Source organism: Naumovozyma castellii, chromosome 10, assembly GCF_000237345.1.
Source record: "Naumovozyma castellii chromosome 10, complete genome".
NCBI classification, from domain to species: Eukaryota; Fungi; Ascomycota; class Saccharomycetes; order Saccharomycetales; family Saccharomycetaceae; genus Naumovozyma; species Naumovozyma castellii.
The window spans coordinates 171,288-191,340 of record NC_016500.1 but is presented as its reverse complement, the minus strand read 5'-3'; the positions used below and the strand labels follow the sequence as shown (position 1 = coordinate 191,340).

Sequence of the window (20,053 nt, the reverse complement as noted above, 5' to 3'; positions counted from 1 at the left end):
ATTGGACGGCCACACGTACTATCGTATTTGGTTGAAGGCATTTAGTATGATAGAATCCGGTTTGGCTCTAGGTTTTGATTTCTCAAATAGCTTCCAATATCTCAATGTCTCATCACCAGCACCAGAAACCACAGTGGTCCCATCTGCTGACAGTGTCAGATGTAATACTCTGAAACTGTGGCCTTTTAATATTGCTACAGGGTTCATCGTAGGATAATCCCAAAGTGTTAAATGGTACTTTGAATACCCATGTGAAGTTACAATCTCATCTGTATTTTTTGACCAAATCATATTGCAAACTTGGGAACCGGTGTCAACGTCACTTAATTTCATTGATGTATTCACATTCCAAGTCTTTAATCTTCGATCAACAGTACCACCACCAGTAGCCAAAATTCCTCTCTTATGTGGCGACCACGCCAGGGCCTTAACAGCCGCCTTATGTTCTATGAATTTAATCATTGGATTTCTTGAAGTCCCATCATAAACACAAACGACATTATCATTGCCACCTGACGCCAATTTATTCTCTTCCGTATTCCACTGCAATCCACATACCTCCTGAGAGTGAGTATTAAGACGCTCAAAAAATGGATCCGGCATTCTAACATCTCTATGAAGGATATTATGGTCCCTACTCCCCGAGGTTAGAATGTGGCCATTCCAGGATAAACATGCCACTCGATCGACATGGCCAGATAAAGTTCTTACACACTTTCTTTTTACAACATCATAAATTTCAACAAGACCGTTTCCCTGCCCAACAGCTAAATGAGAGCCTGCTCCCACCCAACTTAAACTAGTGTATTCATTTTCCGTATCACATAGATGTACCACTTCACCTGAACCATTATCTGTTAAGAAAATAGACTTGCCTAACCCGACAGCTAATATATCTGTCGATGACCAGTCGATAAGATCATAATAAAAATCATCTGCCAAACATGGTGCGTCCAATACCCTATAGGGTACTTTGGCAATTTGCCTAAATTTTTTAGTTGGGGATAACAGAAGTTGTTTAGAATCTGGTCGTACAGGTGATAGCGAATCAAAAAACTGTGACTGCATTAAAGAAGATACGGAAGTCCTCCTCCCAGTTCTTTCACTGTAAGTCAATAAACTTGCCCCACGGGCTGTTGCAGTAGATGGTCTATACAGGTCATCATTCACTGTACTAAATAAACGGCTCGGAGTAACAGGTACTGATGTGGATGATGAATATTCCATTATCTCAGCATCGGGAGGGGTTGCTGCACCATCTCCTGCTTCGCTTTCGCTATAATCATTAGATTGAATGTTGTTGTCACTTGAATTCTGAAATCTCGCACCACTATTAGAATGGCTACTTCTTTCTGACGGGTACGTGCTCCTAAAAGCATCCGCCGTTCCTGGTCGTGTATTTTGAATTCTGCCTATACTGCTTTCAGACCCAATGGTATCCTTTTGCAACATCTCTCCAAACAGTTCATTCTTTAAGATGGCATCAAAAGTAGCATGTGACTGTCTTTCTTTCTGTATCTCTACTTGATCCTCTGTTTTAGAGGTATTGTGTGGGGCCAAATTGACTGGGTTTCCTATCGAGGTTATGGCATTTAGGTTTACTGCTGTCCTATTCGGAAGGAATCGATCTGAATATATTACAGAACCTGAAGTTCTTGGTCTTCTTGATGGGGATGATAGAACGGATGTCGATGACGAAGAAAGGTTCGAGACTGGTCTCTTAGAGACACGATTATTCTCCGAGTCTTTTACTGGTGAAGATGAAGGTGTATTGTTCATAAACGGATTTCCTAAACTACCTACCATGTTGCAAGTATAATTCCAACCTCGATCCTTTGTGCTATATGTCCTAATATGGAGTATTAGCTTGTACTTCTTTTTGAACCTGACTACTTAAATGTCCATGTTGTAGGAAAAACACAATAAAAATATCGCGAGCTCGCCCAAATTTTTCTACGTACGTAAACTAAACTGGAACAATATTTAACGTAAGGTGTGAATTCACCACTCAGACCGATTATACACGATATTTATTAACTAGAGGGTCCAATCTTACTTGCGGCCCTTTTACTCTGCATCATGAGAATCCGTTCGTAGTCTGTCGGTATTATAAACTTCTCTCTACGGAGATCGTTTCCTCTTACATCATAATGCTCCATTGTTCGGAGGTCGATGGGGACTTCCTCCACCTGCGTCATCTCTTGCTGTTGCTCAAGCTCATCCTCCAAATCAAACTCATCTTCCTTCTCTTGGTATTCAATGTTTTCCTCGATCTCTTCAAAATCGGGTGCCAGTGCACTCCATTTTGGTGGCACTACGATCGACCATATATAAACATCTCCGGATTCAAATCCATTACTAGCAATACACATGTTGTAGAAATTCCAATTGATATTCATTAGTTCCTCTTCTGCACCTTCAAGTACTCGAACCAATGTCCCAGAACCGGTCTCCCAAAGATATAATTCATGCGTTGAAGATCCATGCGGAGATGCTACCAAATATTCTGCAGATTTGTTGCTAAAAAAGACACAGTTCCACTGAAGTCTGTTAATAACATCTTGATATCTGTGTTCCAACTCAAGCTCTATAAAGCTTAAATTATCACTTATATTCAAGGAATATTGTCGAATAGTTCTATCTGATGAATTTACAGCGATTCTATCACCGTTCTGTGAAATGATAACATCTTTTATATTGGAATTGGCAATCTTGACAGCATGTAATAAGTTGAACTCATAGGCTGATGGTGAAGTTGTTATAATCTGAATGAAATCAACCCATCCCTTAGAAGTACCTGTGATGATAATATTGGGATTCTTAGTACAAACATTACATGTTAACACGTAACCTCTGTCAACTTCATTGGTATCTAATGTGTCAATGGCACGGCTCACACTCTTCTGACCTTTGAAATCTACTAAGTACGCACAGTTCTCTTCGAAAGTCGTGACAATGCATAATAGGGATTCCACATTGAACCATTGACAATTCCAGATAGGAGAGTCAAATGCCAATTCATTAAGAGGCTGTTCCGGACTTTGCAGATCCCATACTTTGACAATCCAATCTCCTGATCCTGTAAGAAGATATCTACCATCGGGTGACCAAGATATCGACTGTATTATTCTGGTATGTGCACCAAACTTACTCCCAAGGATACATGAAGGTCTAAAGGTATCCATATCATATATCACCACATCACCTGTGGAGCAACCGAGAGCTAAATAGTTTCCACATGGACTAAACTGAAGGCATTCTGTACGCAATGGGTTCTCTAATGTCCTTGTAAGTTTCTCGGGGTACTCTTTCAACACTGCAAAGGGATCCTGTAGTAGTAAGTTCATGATATAACTTTTCTTTTCGTTGACAACAACATTATTCTTTCACAAATGAACTTTGGCGTTTGCAATTTCTCATTAACGTCGTTAAGCATTTTTAACGCGTTTCGTTTCGTTGCGCTGTTATTTTTTTTTCTTTGCTCAACAAGGTGAGAATAAAACAACAACTATCTAAACCACTGATTTGAATTACACAATAAAGCGTTAACTCAATAGAACTCAGCAAGCAATAATGTTGGTTACCTTTATCTGCCAATTGATGGCTTTTTTCTTAGTGGTCCCAGTTCAAGTGTCTGCATTTTACTTTTACACCAACGGTGGTGAACGTAAATGTTTCCATAAAGAATTATCAAAGAATACTTTGTTACAGGGTACATATAAGGTTCAAATATATGACGATAATCTAAAATCTTATAAGGAAGCAGACCCAAAAGATCTTTCTGTTGTTGTTGATGTTGAGGAAGTGTTTGACGACAATCAAAGAGTTGTTCATCAAAAGGGTGCTCCTAATGGAGATTTCACCTTTGTTGCCTTGGATTCTGGTGAACACAGAGTTTGCTTCCAACCACAGGCTAGTGGATGGTTGAGCAAGGTTAAGACTAAGGTAGACATTGAATTTGATATTGGATCAGACGCCAAACTTGACTCAAAGAAGAGAGATACATTGGAGGCTTTACATCAAAAGGTAAACATTCTAAACTCCAAAATCCTAGAAATTAGAAGAGAACAACAATTAATGAGAGAACGTGAAGCCTCTTTTAGAGACATTTCTGAATCTGTCAACTCCCGTGCCATGTGGTGGACTATCATTCAAGTCTTCGTATTGGGTATTACATGTGTTTGGCAAATGAAGCATTTGTCTACCTTCTTTGTTAAGCAAAAGGTGTTATAATCTTTTGTAATTATATAGTTTAACTATTTACTTAAAAGTGGACTTCCACATTCGTCATTTTGCAAATATGGCATTATAAACTTTACTTTATCAAGATTATATTCTCCTACACTCAGTACTAATTGGAGTCTAAATGGTATCAGATTGAAAAAATTTAGGTTCGAGCGAATAACTTATAAGTATTCATTCTTAATATTTCTTTTATAGAATCATTATAAAAGGCTAAAAAGGATGCGATAGTTCCAGCAGTTCGACCTTGAAATGCATAGCTCACTTGTATTTTTTTTTTCGTTTTCCATGGGCAGGAAAATACTTAGGAGTTTCTAAAATATAAAGAGCCCTTTGAACTGCTCCACTTTGTTCTTGTCAATATTTGTGACGTTACTTTCAGACTTCTCGAGAGTACCAAAATCAAACGTATATTCTTTCGAAGATATGGTCTTCGGGTGAGGTTCCAAAGAGTTGGTATCCACATTTAACTTTGTGTCATTTGTTTGGTTCTCTAAACTTTTTGCAGCATCTTTTCTGCTGGGCACTTCAATCGTCTTGGTTGCATTTTTATTCTCAGAAAAACTCATACTTTTCGAATTATTGATTTTGCTGGGTTTATCATTTCTGGATGAGAGACTAGATGGTTTGATCATAGATTCAACTCCTTCTGCAGTTGGAAAGGGAGCGACCTTATTTGTTTTGTTCTTTTCCTTCTGAAAACCAAAGTTAAAAGCTGGTGTGTGATTCATTTTAATTTTCTTGTCAGTAACTTCAGAATCCTTCATTTTTTCCGGTGATTCATTTTCTGCAATAACAACATTGTCACGTAAAGACGAAGATTTTAGTGGTTTATACATATGCAAATTTTTCGTATCATTTTGGGCTTCCAGTTTACCTTCATCCAGTGAAACACTTTCTTGTCTTACCGGCGCTTTCTTCGACTCTTTACTCAGTTGAGGCGTCTCTGGAGAGATTCCAGTGGTATGCTGCCTTGGCTTTCGTAAATGGCTTACCTGTGAGGAATATGGATTGGCTATATTTGACAAAGGCTTTTCCCCTAATCCAGGATTGTCCAGTAGGGATACTAACGCTGTGGCAGTATTACTTAAACTCTTTTTTCCTGTACCATTCCCCATCTTATTTCCATATTTTGAGCCTTTCGAGATTTTTCCTGGTGCAGAAATCAGAGATTTTTCCATCATAGATTGAGAAGTGCTTGGAGTGTATTTGTATATGGTGGTCTTATAGGGGGATGGCATACGAGAATAATCGAACACGCGCCTTGCTGATGAAATGCTTCCATTTCTGGTTCCATGCAAAGTTGAGGATGGTGTAGACCCTTCGTATTTCGGAGTAAATGATGTTAAAGAGCCTGTATAGGATCTAGGAGTCATCGTCGTCTTGAGTATGTGCGGTGTCTCCGAATCACCAAGGTCTCCATTAGCATTAAAAGATACAAAAGAAGAATTACTTGATGCATTCATTTTGTTCCTAGCTTTTCTCATTAAAGAGAGAACACCCTCCATTTCAACATCAGTCAACGGTCTGTCACCCTTCTCCGAAAAAAACTTGGCTAGTGTTGTATTTGAAGAGTCAACTGTATCCTCAATCTCTTGATCCAACAATTCTTTCTTGTCTGGATAACCAAATGTCTCTTCTTGCCTTTCTTCTTCAGCTAGACGAGATTTATTTGAAACCAAAGACTGAGCATCGCCATTAAAAAAGGCACCTGGAACATTTTCAGATCTATTATCCACAACCCTTGATTCAGTCGTCACAGGATCATTCCAATTTCTTTCGGGTCCTTTTCTTGCTTGAAACCAGGTCTTTAGTTTAGAGAAAAATGACTTCTTTTTATTCATGGTGGAGTTTATAGGTTCCCCATATGGAGCAACCGGTTTTCTTCGTCTATACGACTTGGAGCCATCAGAATGCATTTCAAACTTTCGTTACGTTTCTTATTAGCTATTGCTACAATCCAAGCTTTTCAGTCATTAAAACTGGAACTACGACTAAACAGAATCTTTAGTTTTCTTTATTCTTGTCCTGGTGAAGGAACAAATTTTTAGAATGCCTCGTCGGGTAAGCATTTCTAGACAACTAACAGAAAAAAAGTTAACAGTATGAAAAAATTAATTTAAAAAACGTTTTTCATATCGGATAATTATATATTATCTAATTTTAATATATTTATTATTTTCGTAAAAAGTGTTTATTTATGTTACCCGCTTTAAAATGTTGCTGGATTATTTAACAGGTTATTTTGCCTAAACTTTTAAACACCAAAATTTGCTACCCTGCGCAAAAAAAGCATTTCTTGCTGAACATATTGCACTCAATCTTAACCTTACATAATATTGACTCTGTTGAGGATAACTATTATGAGAGGTAAAAGTTATATAAACGGCAAATGTTTTATCTAATTTTAAGATGTAGAATTATCCTTTATTTAGTTAGATCTTACTGTATATTATATGTATATTACATAATCAATCAAAATTCTTTAAAACATTGACTACTTAACTCTCAATGGCAAATCCGGTACTTGACATGCAGATAGGCCTCATCACCTTCAAGACTTGCAATAGTTAACCAACCATATTTTGCCTTTTTCGGAAAGGTTCTAGTAGGATCAGAAGAGTTAGATGGATTAGTTGAGTTGGACTGTTTCGGATCACCGTATTTTTGAAAGATATGAGCGTTAGGAACTTTAGCATTTAGTTCCTTACATTCGGAGAAAAAATGATTTCCTTGGCAGATTGAGCAAATCTGTTTCTTTGATTTCTTATTGGAATTCTTTGCAAATAAAGCCATATCTGTGTGTGAAGTCACAGTGGAAGGCTTGAATAAGTTTTGATTTTCCAAAAAATTGATGACAGCGGTAGAACCAATCTCAGCACTGTTCCTGATAGTGTCAATACACTTATCTTCAATGGATGGAGAGGTAACTAATAAGAGAAAAGCAGCTGTTCTATCCTTCCTTAGTTCTGCAGATGTTTCGTCAATGCCAGATGGAATTAGTGCAGTACCTAAGTCTGCAGCTCGTGCTCTTTTTTCGGTTAAAGTCTTAGTCTTCATATCAAAGATCCTTTTAAATTCTCTTATGACCATGTTACCGGTTACAATTGAGTATCTATTTTGAAGCCATTGTAATACACCAATTGATGAGGTGTTAGAAGCACCTTTGAAGTAAAAAATTACTTCAGCTTTAGCAGCACCAGTGACTGAGTTTAAAATAAGATTCTGTAAACCCATATTAAAAGCATTAACTAAAGAGAATCTATCGTAGTCAGAAAGATCGGCAAGTTGAGGAATACCATCCAAGGTGCCATTGTTGTCTACAAAGTATAACCAGTACGTACTGTAGTCGTACTTTGTTGCCTAATTAATCTGTTCCAAGCAGAAAAATCAGACGCACTAGAGACTTTAATTGGAATTGCATTTGGGCCGGGGAAACGGCAGGGCTCATAACCTGTTGAGCTAGGCTGTGTGCATTTAGTGTTGAATCAGACATTGAGAGTTAAGTAGTCAATGTTTTAAAGAATTTTGATTGATTATGTAATATACATATAATATACAGTAAGATCTAACTAAATAAAGGATAATTCTACATCTTAAAATTAGATAAAACATTTGCCGTTTATATAACTTTTACCTCTCATAATAGTTATCCTCAACAGAGTCAATATTATGTAATTTTAGGATTGAGTGCAATATGTTTAACAATATGACCTTTTCTAATCGAACAAGTTAGGCTATGGATGCTTAACTTTGAATCAGACGTTGGGAATTAAGTACTCAATGTTTTTAAGGAAGTTTCTGATTGATTATGTAATCTATATGATATACAACGATGTATGAATATGAAAAGGTTACTCATACATCTTAAAATTAACTGAACATTCCCTTTATATAGCTTTTACATCTCATCATAATTCCAGCAAGATACTCAATATTATTAAATGTTGCACTGTTATTGTTTAGTTTTTCCACTGAAATCTTCCAATCTGCAAATTTAATACTAATTTGTAAGAGTTTACAGTATAGTTGAAAAAGCAAATTACGAGCACAGTTTTACCAGTAGGACATTACCACGTTTATATTTGAATAGCTATCAGATTTATCCACTGTAGTAGGAAGGGTTTAGCACCATTTAAAGGAAGAATTATCGTTACCCCGTGCGAAATCCGAAAGCCGAATCCGATTTCGGCTACTTCATAATAATCATAATAATAACAGTAAACAATCCGACGATAAATGTGAAAAATAGCTACGTAATATCAACCTGACCTACAAATATCGAGCCACTAATAAGTATGAATGAAATTACCACCCAGGGTATCTATCCTGATGAATTAGTTTTAAGACTATGTGAAGAACTTGCTTATAATAGGGGAAGGGTATCATTTTCAAATCTCTGGGATGTGGTGGAAAATATTATTCACATTGATAACCAGCAAATTAAACAATTCATATTCCAATGTCTGAACTCTAACGCCGATGTGATTTTGTATGAGCAAGATACTCCATGTAATAAATCATTTACGGACATCTTGTCAAACCAAAATTCATTCAGCCTTGGTCTTACTGAAGATAAATTATGGACCATATTGACAGGATATATCAAAAAGGAATCCTCTATTGGAAATTTTGCATTTGATTTGTTATTAGAAATTGCTGCAAGTAAATATCATGGTATAAATACAATTGACTTAGCAAGCATTACCAAACAAGATTCAAGAAGTGTTACAGGAAGACTTAAGAAATTAAATCATCTAATTGTTGGAACACAAATCATTTACAAGGGCCATGTGGTGAAGTTGTTGAAACTTAGAAAGTTTTCAAATGCTCTTGAGAATGATAAAAAATATGTTAATATTAAAGACCATTTAGCAAATATTGTTAAAGTAGTTAAAGAATCGAAAAATGGAGTTCGCCAGATTCTTGATCTAAAAAGAGAACTTAATTTCGATAAAGACAAGAGATTATCTAAAGCTTTCACAGCTGCCATTAGTTGGCTAGATGAAAGAGCATATCTGAAGAAAGTTTTAGTCGTTTCTCCAAATAATCCAGCTTTAAAGATTCGCTGTGTAAAATATTTGAGAGATTATGACATTGGAATAAAAGATACGGGAAGATTTATCTTTGATGACAGCTCAGACGACGATTTTGATGGGGAAAAAAGTGGTCCCGAAGACGATGAAGCGATTGATGGTTTAGATAACTCCAATGCAACAAATATGCTACAACAACAGGGTTTAGTGATGGTAGACAATGTTAATTCAAGTAAAGACTTACCCCTAGTGAATCGATTTTATCCAATTCAGAATCAAACCTACGATTTAGTTGATAAATCTATGCTAAAAGGTACGTCAACAATTGAAACCATAGCAAAAATAACAGGGAAAGATTATAAAAGAGCATTTACCAAATCAAGCGAATATTACATAGAAAACTCAACCAAGAAAAATGTGATTATTTCAGGTTTTAATATCAAGCGAGTATATGATTTTGAAGGGAAGAAGAAATTCTACAGGATGTTTACCGAAGAGAATTTCAAAATATTGACAAATTCTGAGAATTCAACCATTCCCTCTCAATCGCGCAAAGAAACAGACCAAAAAAGTTCTTTAGAGGCCTTAAACAGGAAGAACTACACTTCGTTGAGTAATATCTTACACTTTAATCAACAGATGGACGGATCTCTAGAATTCTCTTGGAATGGTGAAGTAACACACCCTTACGGCAGAAAGCGGAAATTGGTTGCAGAGAGGCGAGAAGCAAAAGATAGGACAGAGGAAGAGAATCCCAAAAAGAAAAAGCTTACATCAGAAGAACGTTTATCCAGCAATGCAACCGATCAACAACATTCTAAAGATTCAGCTGGTGAACAAGCTGCATCTTCACAGATAATTAATATCGGTGGCTTCTCAGCAGGATCACTTAGGTCACTGAAGAGGCAAAAGGCAATCGTGGATGTGTTAAACATGGCTGGGGGCGTGACTTATTTGCGAGAGAAGTTCTTTGAAGAAGTAGCCAAATTTATGGATTCAAATACACAGTTGGACAAAAAAACTGTTCGTGGTGATATAGATAGAATGGTACAAAGTGGGAAATTATGTGTCCAGACGTATCAATTGAATGATAGACAAGTAGTGTTTTTGCCAGGAACCTCCGAAGAAACTATATTTGATTATGTTGTTAAAGAGAAAGATAGCAAAAAGACAACGTTTGGAGATATTATACAGAACACTGACCTTTATTTCTTCGATCAAACTGAGAAGACCAGATTCCACAGGGGAGCAAAGTCAGCTGAAAGAATAAGAAAATACCAAAAGAAACCTCTGGTAACTCTATCAAACCCTAGGATAAAACAAAAATCAGGAAGTATTTCGACCACGAATAAAGAAGGGAAGAAGAAAGAAAGATCAACGAAGATAAATGCTTCAAAAAAAAAAGAGTCAAGCAAAAATAAATCCAATCCGGAGAATGCAAGGCCGGATTTTCACTTGGGAAACAAAACTGGTGTATTGGCACTGATAATGTGTGTTGTTATAACTAAGAGTATGACAAACGAAATTCGATGGGATAAAATTAGCTCCCTTTATCCAAATAACTCTTTGGATAGCCTTAAGAAGCAATGGACGGTTAGAAGAGTGAGAATGGGACATGTTGGGTGGAAAGCACGTATTGACGAGTGGAAAATGGTCCTCCTCAGTGCCATTAAGGAGGGGAGTATAAGTTTGGAAGAGGCAGAGCAATTGGATATCATGAGGCTCCTTAATTTATGGCGAAAATTTCAGTCAGGAAAACAACATCGTGAAATATCCTTATTTAAAAACTATGCTGACAACAAGAAACACTTCAATTTCATTAAAGATGATGAAAAATCTATTTTTGTGGGGAGATTAGCAATGTCATCTATGGTTCAGAGAGAAATAGCATCTTTGAAAATGGTCTTTAAGTATTCAACTTCACACCAAACTACTGAAGAAGTGCAGCACCATACCTTGGAGGAAAAGATTAAAACAGTGATCCGCTCCATATTAATAGATAATAGAGAAACAGCAAAGGATACAATTGAAGCCCTTCAAGATGTTAGTAAGGATGAAATTGACAAGGTTGTAATGGATATGGCTAAAGAAAAACAAGTATATCTTCGTGGATCGAAGTTGGAAGCAACCAATGCAATTAGTGAGCATTTAAATCATAATGAAGTCAACTCTAGCTTTGAGAGGTCTAGTGCATATATTAAGAAACTAATGGAAATGTTCACTGCAAACAATGGTCTCATAGTCAATAATGAAATATCGGATGCCACATCATGGGTTTTAATTGATCTAATTGCTCGAAAGGCCATTGATATAGGAATAATTCCGCTACAAAGAGATATCCATAGACTTGCCTACACAACTAGACGTTTTGAGGTAAGTACGCTAACGCCACCACTGATTCTTTATTCAAATTTAGGCTCAACAAAACTGCCTTTGGAGAAAGATGCCCCAATTCCAGCTGGAAAACCTTACTCAAGGTTATGGCTCGATTCTGTCGGAAATATCAGGACGTCAGTATGGTATAGGCTTACTTGCATGATAATCTTTGAGATTCTTTTTTCACCGGGGATAAATTTACAATGTTTGCAGAAAAGATGTCATAACATAGTTTCTTTGAAGGAATTATTAGAAATCTGTTCATGGTTAAAGGAAAAAGAAATACTTGGTACTACGCCTTACGAGGGTTTCAAAGTTGTTTCTAGATGGTATACATTTTGATTTATCATTTTACATAAGCAAAACTTGAGAAATGATTTAATTAATGAGATAAAATATCGTTAATGTTATATTTTTGTAGTCTATAAAATATATATTAACAACTAAACATCTAGTCTCTGACACATCAGGCATTTATAAGTAGTATTCGATTGCCCCATATTTTCAAGGCATTTTGTATGGTAGCCATGGTGACATTTAAATACAGCGATTCTGTAATTTTCAGCTCCAATTGTATATATGGTTTCCTTCCTTCTCAGTTCCTCCCAAAACACTGAAGTTAAATCACTTATTTCTACACCCCATATTTTTTTACCACATACATCACACTCATCATTTCTAATAGACCAACCTTCTTTCAGTAGGTCACTATATGCGTGAACCACCGATAATGATGCCTTTTCTAAAATATTAAGAATAAGATCAGCCATACATTTCTCGATATCATATGCTGAAAAAATATCCCCCAGTAGCTTTTTCAAGTGTTGCGTTTTCAGTAAAATGACATTTGGATCCTCTAAAACTTTCCCTAAAATCATCCAGAAGAAATTTGATCCTGCAGCTGCGCTTGATTGTTTAGTTGCTGATAAACGAATGAAAACCTCTTGAAGTAAAATATTACATATTTCTTTCTCATGATCAGCAATATTTGCATTCTCATATATTACTATTAATGAAGTTATTAGTTTTGTCCAATTTGCCGCTTCTTCATCACCAGAAAGAACACATGTGTGAATTGCATATTCCAGATGTCGTTGTACAACCTGTTGCGAACTTTTCTTCCCTAGGAATTCTGAATTTATGCATTTTAGAAGATCATCAACAGTTTTGGAATAATCTCTGAGCTTGAAATGGAGAACAGCAAGAGCTTCATAATTATCTGAACTTGACAAAAGTACATTCATTTTTCCAACATCAATATTTGTTAAATCGAAACTCTCAATCCAGGGTATTAAGTCTTGATTATCTTTAAGTGTGCAAGAAAGTTCAATATATTTCTCTTTAATAATTGAATCAGTGGTTCCATAAGCGGGGTAAAACGAAAATAAATCTTCTAAGTATTTTTGTTGTAAACGGAGGCTCGGTATTAATAATACTTTCTTATGAAGAGAGCTATCAAGTTGATGGAAAAGCTTGACACTTGCTGTCGTACCTAGAGTGGATAAAATCAGTTCCATCTTTGTCGTAAACAATTCAACCAGTTTTGAATGTTCCAAGGAATTAGGGTTAGTCTTGGCTATAATCAGTTTCAATACGTCAATCAATGGCGTGCCATACGTCTCTATTGTACTTTCTGAATCCAGTGATAATGTTGCCCACTCAAAATACCTTTTGGAATGTCTGTAAAAACTGAAAAGTACCCCATTGAAGTTCCTTTCTTTCATCTCCAATATAAACAGTTCTGGGTCTTTTGGAGCATAGATAGGAATAACCGCTTCTATAGCTATCTGAGACATTTCACTTGAACTATTATCATGGCAAAGAAGAATATTAGATATGACTTCTTCTAGCAAGTTATTTGACAAGGAAATGAATTGAGGAAATTTTGCTACATTCAGGGCTACAAATACTGCCAGTTGGGATTTTTTTCGGTCATCACTCAAATCTTTCAAAATATCAAGAAGTAAATCTATGATATATTGTCTATCTAACCTGATGATCCTACCATTACTATCTTGTTCAAATTCACTGGAGATATTAAATAAAGAATCCTCAAATACTTTATTAAATAAGGATAATAAACTTTTTATGTCATAATTCAACAATAAATGCAAATAGGGGAATGCTGGCTCATCTTGTGAATTTTTTACTGTATGGACTTTCTCTCCGGAGCCCTTCGGCCACTCTATTAAAGTACCATTGAGTAGGACACCATATATATCCATTTTAATTTTGTCTTGTAATTCTTGCGGCATAATAGGTATATTTTCAGGATATTGTTTCCCTAATAGAATAAAAGATAGATATGTGAAAATATTTTCATATTCTATCTTTTTCGTAGTATAGTCGAAAAGCATGCATTGATTACTGTCCCCTGCCAATAAATGCAAATAATCAACCAGGGGAGAAATATAATCGAGAAAGACTTTATTCCACAAATAGATGAGGATGGTGGAAAGATGAAATTCTTTACACAATTTGACAGCGAGATCAATATCTAACGTCTTTGAGTCTAGAATAATAATTAGTTCTTGGATTGTAGAGAAACGTTTGATACTGGAGAAATAACTAATCAAATTCTTGAAGATAGGAGCAGATACAGATCTAATATAACCTTCAATAATAAGATTTGATAATACCTCATAATATAATCCAATTGTATTTGAGTCGAAAAACTCAAGCGCCTGTTCTAAGAATGAGTTTAATGATATTTTTAGTGTAGAGGTGGTGTCCTTGAGATGGAAAGAATCCAAGACACGCACCACCAACGAGACTAATTTAAAAATATTATCATAATTAGCGTCCCGTTTCTTCAACAAGAATCTTTGAGTGGCCAATGCTAGATTGTAGAATGGTTCCAACAGTTGTGTTTCCTTCTCCTTCTGATCTGGTTCGAGTCTCAATAAAGTTGGGATCGCAAAATTGGGTCTTAAAAACAATTCGATATAACTGAGCGCTTTCATATAATCACCTTTTTGTACATTAGATAATGTAATATCAGACCAAGTTACAAAGGAGCCAATCTTAAAGCCATAAAGCGTAAGTAGAAAAATCCTGTTATTATTAAAGGCAAAATGTTTATCTGGTGGTATCAGAAGATCATGTACTAATAAATCAATTTTTAATATAATTTCGAATTGGGTTTTAGTGTCAACTATAAGGAATTGGTGGGATATAGTCAAGATTCCTAATAATCTTGGATTTAGCCATTGAAGAGAAAGGATAGATTCAGTAAAGGTCGATGTTCTTCTTGTTATCACAAACTCCAATGGCGTTACTTGATTAGACAAACCAAACAAGAATACAGTTTTGTTTATGCAGTAGGCAATTTGTGATCTATCAGTAGACCATGCAATGGAGGAATTATAAATGGGCCCTTCTGTTGTATTGGATTTTGCATCATGAAGATTTTCTTGAAATAGGATCTCTGGATGCGGACTTGTGGAAAGAATCACAAAATTAATATTTGTCAATATAGCCAATAAGTTCCCAGACTTAAAATTAGAATCTCTAGGTGGCAATGCCATCATTGAACAAAATAATTTTTCATTTGGAGAAAGACTTAAGATATCCTTTGAACTGTAAGTGAGATTCCAAAAACTGTTCCTAAACCCATTATGGAACGTAATTCTACTAGAGGAGTCACTTACAATTAAAGCTGTATGACGATTATGCAAGAATCCCATTCCATTAATGTCAGAATCTTTATGATAAGTTATATGTAAGATAGCATCCAAAGAATTCACTGATGAAAGAGGCTCGTTTCTATTTTCAAAGAATGGGATATCCTCATTTGTAGTTTTCAAATTCAAATTCCAAATAAATACATCACCAGATTGATATGCGGCAGCTAAATAAGTACCATCCGTAGCAACAGCTATTGTCTTCACTGCTGATCGCAGCAAAGTTTCCTTATCCGATATTTGTGGAAGTAATATTGTCTGTAGAAATTCTTTAAAATTGAATATTAAAAGAGCACCCTTAGACGTCCCCAAGACAAAATATGATTTTGTAGGGAGTATGCAAGTAGGTCCACCATATGCGCTTACCAGGGAATAGATTTGATTCAATGTTGTCCATTTTATAAGCGAGTTTGAATGCGCTGTCTCTTTAAAGAATAGACTATTTGATATACTGGGTACAGTGCTTGCTAATGAATCGTTGAATGACTTTGACGGTGTTTGCAAATCATCAAAGGGTAGTTGGTCAACCGTCGACGAAGATCCGAGTTGTACTGTATTATTACCCATTGACATAGTTTCTATGTTTTGCCCGGACAATGGTGCTTCATCTTCCATATCACCGTTACTTGAGTGTTTTAACTTGTTAGAGTACTGTATCGTAACGTTATATTTTACCATGTAAATATTCCTTTAAGATATGTCTGCGCCTTTTACTTTGCAGCTTACGTAATTTCCAGATTAGAACAACGTTAGATATTAAACAATGGAAGGATATATTGAGTTAGCAGTGTAATTAATTTTTTTAACTTGTTTTTATTGAATATCGGAAATATTTATATTTTATATACTATAAATTATTAATTTGATTATAATTTTTGCATAGCAGCAACATCGGTAGATTGAACATGGTCTTCATCTTCTTCGATGGCACCTTGTAAATCATCCATGGAGACCTTAGCATCTTCAACAACACAGTTAATTTGCAATTTCTTGATACCGAAACCAATTGGAATGAATTGATGAGCACCCCAGTTCAAACCATCCATAGTGATAGCCTTAACGTTGGCGACCATTTCTTCCAAATCGGTTTCATCATCCCATGGCTTAACATCCAAAGTGATAATAGATTTAGCGGCATCCTTTGGTGGCTTTTGAGCCTTCTTGGCGTTATATTGAGCGATTCTTTCAGCCTTTAATTTTTCAGCTTCAGCATCAGCTTCTTCGTCATCGGAACCGAATAAATCGACTTCATCATCATCTTCTTCTTCAGCAGCGGCAGCGGTGGCAGCTGGGAAGGAGTCGAATTCGTCAGCCTTGGCGGCAATGTGGTTGAACCATCTGGCGAATTCTGGGTAAGCTTGTTGGAAAGCCTTGTAGACGGTAACATCAGCTTGAGTGGCAGAAGTACTAGATAAAAACAAAACAAAATTAATGTTAGTAAAATGGTTACCATGATAATTGGATGCAAGAAAGGAGGAACAGGTAAAACAATTTACAAAATAGAAGGAAGAAATAGTGTTAAGATAATCAAAATCAGAAACTGTGATGTCAATCACATCTTTTTGTCTCACTCATACCGGGGGTCTTAATTCCCGTCATAAACACGGACCAAAGAATAAGTTCATCATATACAATAGAAAAAAAAATACACTAAATCTCCTAATTTTGTATGTTTGTTTTTTTATTTCATTTCAATTCTTTCCAGATGCGGCGAGGCGGTGAATACCATTAAATGACATACCCTTCAATGTATGACTTGTCAGCCAAGAAAGTGTTTAATTCCTTCAAAGTTTCAACTTTAGAGAAGTCGGTGAAAGCCATGATTAAAAATGTGTGAATAGTTATGGATCTGGATATCTGAAGGCAAGAAGAGATAAGTGTAAGAAGGGCATGAACTAATAAATACTAGTGAAGACAGGAAGTGATGGAAGAGAAACTGTCTGAATATAAATGAAAAATGAAAATATTTTCCAGCAGAAAATTTTTTCGTGGCAGCGAAAACCCTAAGAAAAACAAACCACGGTGTTTGTTGATCGTGCCATACGAGGATCTTCAAAGTCCATGTTTATTTTACTCTATTCCAGTGCTCTTATATGGATGGGACAACAGAACAAGAATAACAAGGATACCGTAAGATGCCATCGTCGTTACAGAACCAACTACTCATACCCCAGGCGTATTTGACCAACTTCCACAATAGAATAAGGAACGATGACGTTCCCATGTTCGTGAGCGCACAACCAACAAGAGGTCATAAGAGAGCGAAAGTAGTCAATTATGCGGAATTCGATAACGATTTGTTTGATGACTTCACCAACGGTGGTAGCACCATGCCTGGGATTGATGGACCAACTGGTTCCATTAACGATCAAAACGAAACCGGGGAAAATGGCGAACATCAGGAGAGTGCGGAGGATAAACTATTAAATGCTGCATTACCTGATATTCAAGATCAAGAGGAACAGATAAGTATATTGAAGTATCCAAAGATAAGGGAGACGTTTCTACAGAGTAAAGTTGCCACTCCATACAGACTGAACGTCAACGAGACGACATCGGCAGGGAATAATGAACCGATAATAATACCGATCCATTTGGACGTGGAATATAGCGGTCATACAATACATGATTCATTTACATGGAATATCAATGATCATTCCATCACGCCGGAGGAATTTGCTACTATTTATTGTAAAGATTTAGATTTTTTTAACGCTACAACATTACATTCACAAATTGTGTCTACCATAAATGAACAAATTCATGAATATGAAACGGTAGCTGCTGTTGTGGTTCCTGATTTGCATGTCATAATTAATCTTACATGTTCTTTAAAGAATAAACTATATGAGGATAATTTCCAATGGAATTTAAATGATAATTCCTTGACTCCGGAGATGTTCGCTTCCATTATAGTGAGTGACTTGGGTCTAACGAGAGAGTTTATTCCTACCATTTCATATGCTTTACACGATTACCTTTTGAAAGTGAAAAAGGATTGGTTGGAAGGTCATTTAAACCAAGATCATGTACCCAATGGGGCAGCATTTGGCTATCTTTCAGGTATTAGATTGGATATTGATGAACTGGGTGCTACATGGTGTCCCAGAGTGGAAGAATTGACAGCAGAAGAGATACAAAGACGTGAAATTGAAAAGGAAAGAAACTTGAGAAGATTAAAGAGAGAATCCGATAGAATGAGTAGGAGGGGCAGAAGGAGACTTGATGAATTGGAGACTACTTTGAGAATCTAAACTAAGTTAAGCAATACTTTTGTAAATATATAATGAACGACGTATCTATTTATTATAACTGTAACAATTCCAAATTCTCAAATAATTACGTAATACTGACACGGCTGCCCTGGAGCCCTAGGGTTTGCAGACTTTTAACCGAAAAAATGCCCTAATTTTGGTCCTATTAAGAGGTAAAAACAAAAAAACAAGAAAAAATCAGAAAATCATCAAAGAAATGTATGGGTGCTGTCCCTAAAACGGAAATGTCCGGATGTACAGTCATAACTAGCTAATTAAGTGCAAAGATCTGAAGCAATCTTGGGGACAGGATACTCGTCACCAATCCACTGGAACACTTCGTATTTCGAGTTCAAAAACTCATTAGCATGCATACAGTATCCGTCACCACTATCTTGTTTTAGGCAACCAGTTTTCTCCATCTGCTGAAGAAAGATGCATCTTCGTATTCTCGAATGGATAAGCGCCATGGAACACATAGAACATGGTTCATGGGTGGTGTAAACATCGAAATCGAGGCAAAGATAAGTTGAAATTCTATCTTCAAGCTCTCCCTTCGCCACAAGATCTCTTCTCTGCTTTTCTTGCCTTGCAACCTCTTTGATACCATTGATAATACTATGATCCAAAATGGTACAATGGGGACTGGATCTTTTATCAGTGGCGATTATTATATTTTCCTTATCGAGGGGATCCACAAATGCCGTAACAATGGGTAATTCATCTCCTGATTCCTGCACTTTTTTTGCAACTTCAGTAATTTTGTCAAGTGTCTCCCTTACTGTCTTCATATCAATCTCATAGTCGTTCAAGATTTGATCATTGGGATTCCCATTCCACACAAGAGGCCAATATTTATTCGACCATTCAGCCATCAATTCCTTGGATGTTGGACTACATCTTGGGACAGAACAATCCACTAAGTTACAATATTTGAACGAATCGTTAGAAATTTTCAATAGAGCATCGCATATTTCTTTGGGTTCCATATCGTATTCAATTGAGCATAATATTATCTTCAAAGTACCATCCTTATTTTTCTTGATCCTCTTGAGATGCAATAGAGAAATTGGATCTCTCCCATTTATCATGCTTTTAATATACCTTTAAGAAAGAAGAAAATTTCTGGTTAGTTGTCTTGTATCCTTGAGCGAAAAGGAAATTCCATATGTGTACATACTGAAGAACAATTTTGGACTGTCGAGGTTCAATATCGATTGTCCAAACTTTAACTGAGGAGAGGTTGTTTTATGTTAGTCTCTAAATCAATTTTGGTCACAATGGGCGGGAGATAATTTCGATGGAACATACCTAAAGATAATTCATTTCGAGTCGTCTTGGGTAGTATTTGTTGTAATCTGTCTTCTATAATACCCCTTTTGAAATCTATTTTTAAGGGATTGTCTCTTTTTTTCACCATACTGGCGGAGTTCTTTTTTTGTTTGTCAACTATTGTTAACTT

At 36.1% G+C, this 20,053-nt stretch overlaps 9 protein-coding genes across 9 annotated transcripts; 3 read left to right on the top strand and 6 right to left on the bottom strand.

Moving 5' to 3' along the window:
• Window positions 1–18: 18 nt before the first annotated feature.
• CDH1 (Cdh1p) lies at window positions 19–1,806 on the bottom strand (the record flags this gene model as incomplete). Its single annotated transcript, XM_003678380.1, has 1 exon — window positions 19–1,806. One exon carries the CDS (start codon window positions 1,804–1,806, stop codon window positions 19–21), a length of 1,788 nt encoding a protein of 595 aa, XP_003678428.1.
• Window positions 1,807–2,033: 227 nt separating this feature from the next.
• SWD1 (COMPASS subunit protein SWD1) lies at window positions 2,034–3,347 on the bottom strand (the record flags this gene model as incomplete). The annotated part of the gene is made up of 1 exon (XM_003678379.1): window positions 2,034–3,347. One exon carries the CDS (start codon window positions 3,345–3,347, stop codon window positions 2,034–2,036), a length of 1,314 nt encoding a protein of 437 aa, XP_003678427.1.
• A 226-nt stretch (window positions 3,348–3,573) lies between these two features.
• On the top strand, window positions 3,574–4,233 carry ERP1 (Erp1p; the record flags this gene model as incomplete). The annotated part of the gene is made up of 1 exon (XM_003678378.1): window positions 3,574–4,233. One exon carries the CDS (start codon window positions 3,574–3,576, stop codon window positions 4,231–4,233), a length of 660 nt encoding a protein of 219 aa, XP_003678426.1.
• Window positions 4,234–6,750: 2,517 nt separating this feature from the next.
• Window positions 6,751–7,479, bottom strand: NCAS0J01070 (uncharacterized protein; the record flags this gene model as incomplete). The annotated part of the gene is made up of 1 exon (XM_003678377.1): window positions 6,751–7,479. One exon carries the CDS (start codon window positions 7,477–7,479, stop codon window positions 6,751–6,753), a length of 729 nt encoding a protein of 242 aa, XP_003678425.1.
• A 1,061-nt stretch (window positions 7,480–8,540) lies between these two features.
• TFC3 (transcription factor TFIIIC subunit TFC3) lies at window positions 8,541–11,996 on the top strand (the record flags this gene model as incomplete). Its single annotated transcript, XM_003678376.1, has 1 exon — window positions 8,541–11,996. The coding sequence occupies one exon, from the start codon at window positions 8,541–8,543 to the stop codon at window positions 11,994–11,996; it is 3,456 nt and encodes a 1,151-aa protein (XP_003678424.1).
• Window positions 11,997–12,097: 101 nt separating this feature from the next.
• Window positions 12,098–16,015, bottom strand: VPS8 (CORVET complex membrane-binding subunit VPS8; the record flags this gene model as incomplete). The annotated part of the gene is made up of 1 exon (XM_003678375.1): window positions 12,098–16,015. One exon carries the CDS (start codon window positions 16,013–16,015, stop codon window positions 12,098–12,100), a length of 3,918 nt encoding a protein of 1,305 aa, XP_003678423.1.
• A 188-nt stretch (window positions 16,016–16,203) lies between these two features.
• On the bottom strand, window positions 16,204–17,158 carry EFB1 (translation elongation factor 1 subunit beta; the record flags this gene model as incomplete). Its single annotated transcript, XM_003678374.1, has 2 exons — window positions 16,204–16,744; window positions 17,079–17,158. The coding sequence occupies 2 exons, from the start codon at window positions 17,156–17,158 to the stop codon at window positions 16,204–16,206; spliced, it is 621 nt and encodes a 206-aa protein (XP_003678422.1).
• A 314-nt stretch (window positions 17,159–17,472) lies between these two features.
• Window positions 17,473–18,591, top strand: SFH1 (Sfh1p; the record flags this gene model as incomplete). The annotated part of the gene is made up of 1 exon (XM_003678373.1): window positions 17,473–18,591. One exon carries the CDS (start codon window positions 17,473–17,475, stop codon window positions 18,589–18,591), a length of 1,119 nt encoding a protein of 372 aa, XP_003678421.1.
• A 275-nt stretch (window positions 18,592–18,866) lies between these two features.
• TAD3 (Tad3p) lies at window positions 18,867–20,011 on the bottom strand (the record flags this gene model as incomplete). Its single annotated transcript, XM_003678372.1, has 3 exons — window positions 18,867–19,695; window positions 19,772–19,823; window positions 19,903–20,011. The coding sequence occupies 3 exons, from the start codon at window positions 20,009–20,011 to the stop codon at window positions 18,867–18,869; spliced, it is 990 nt and encodes a 329-aa protein (XP_003678420.1).
• Window positions 20,012–20,053: the final 42 nt, after the last annotated feature.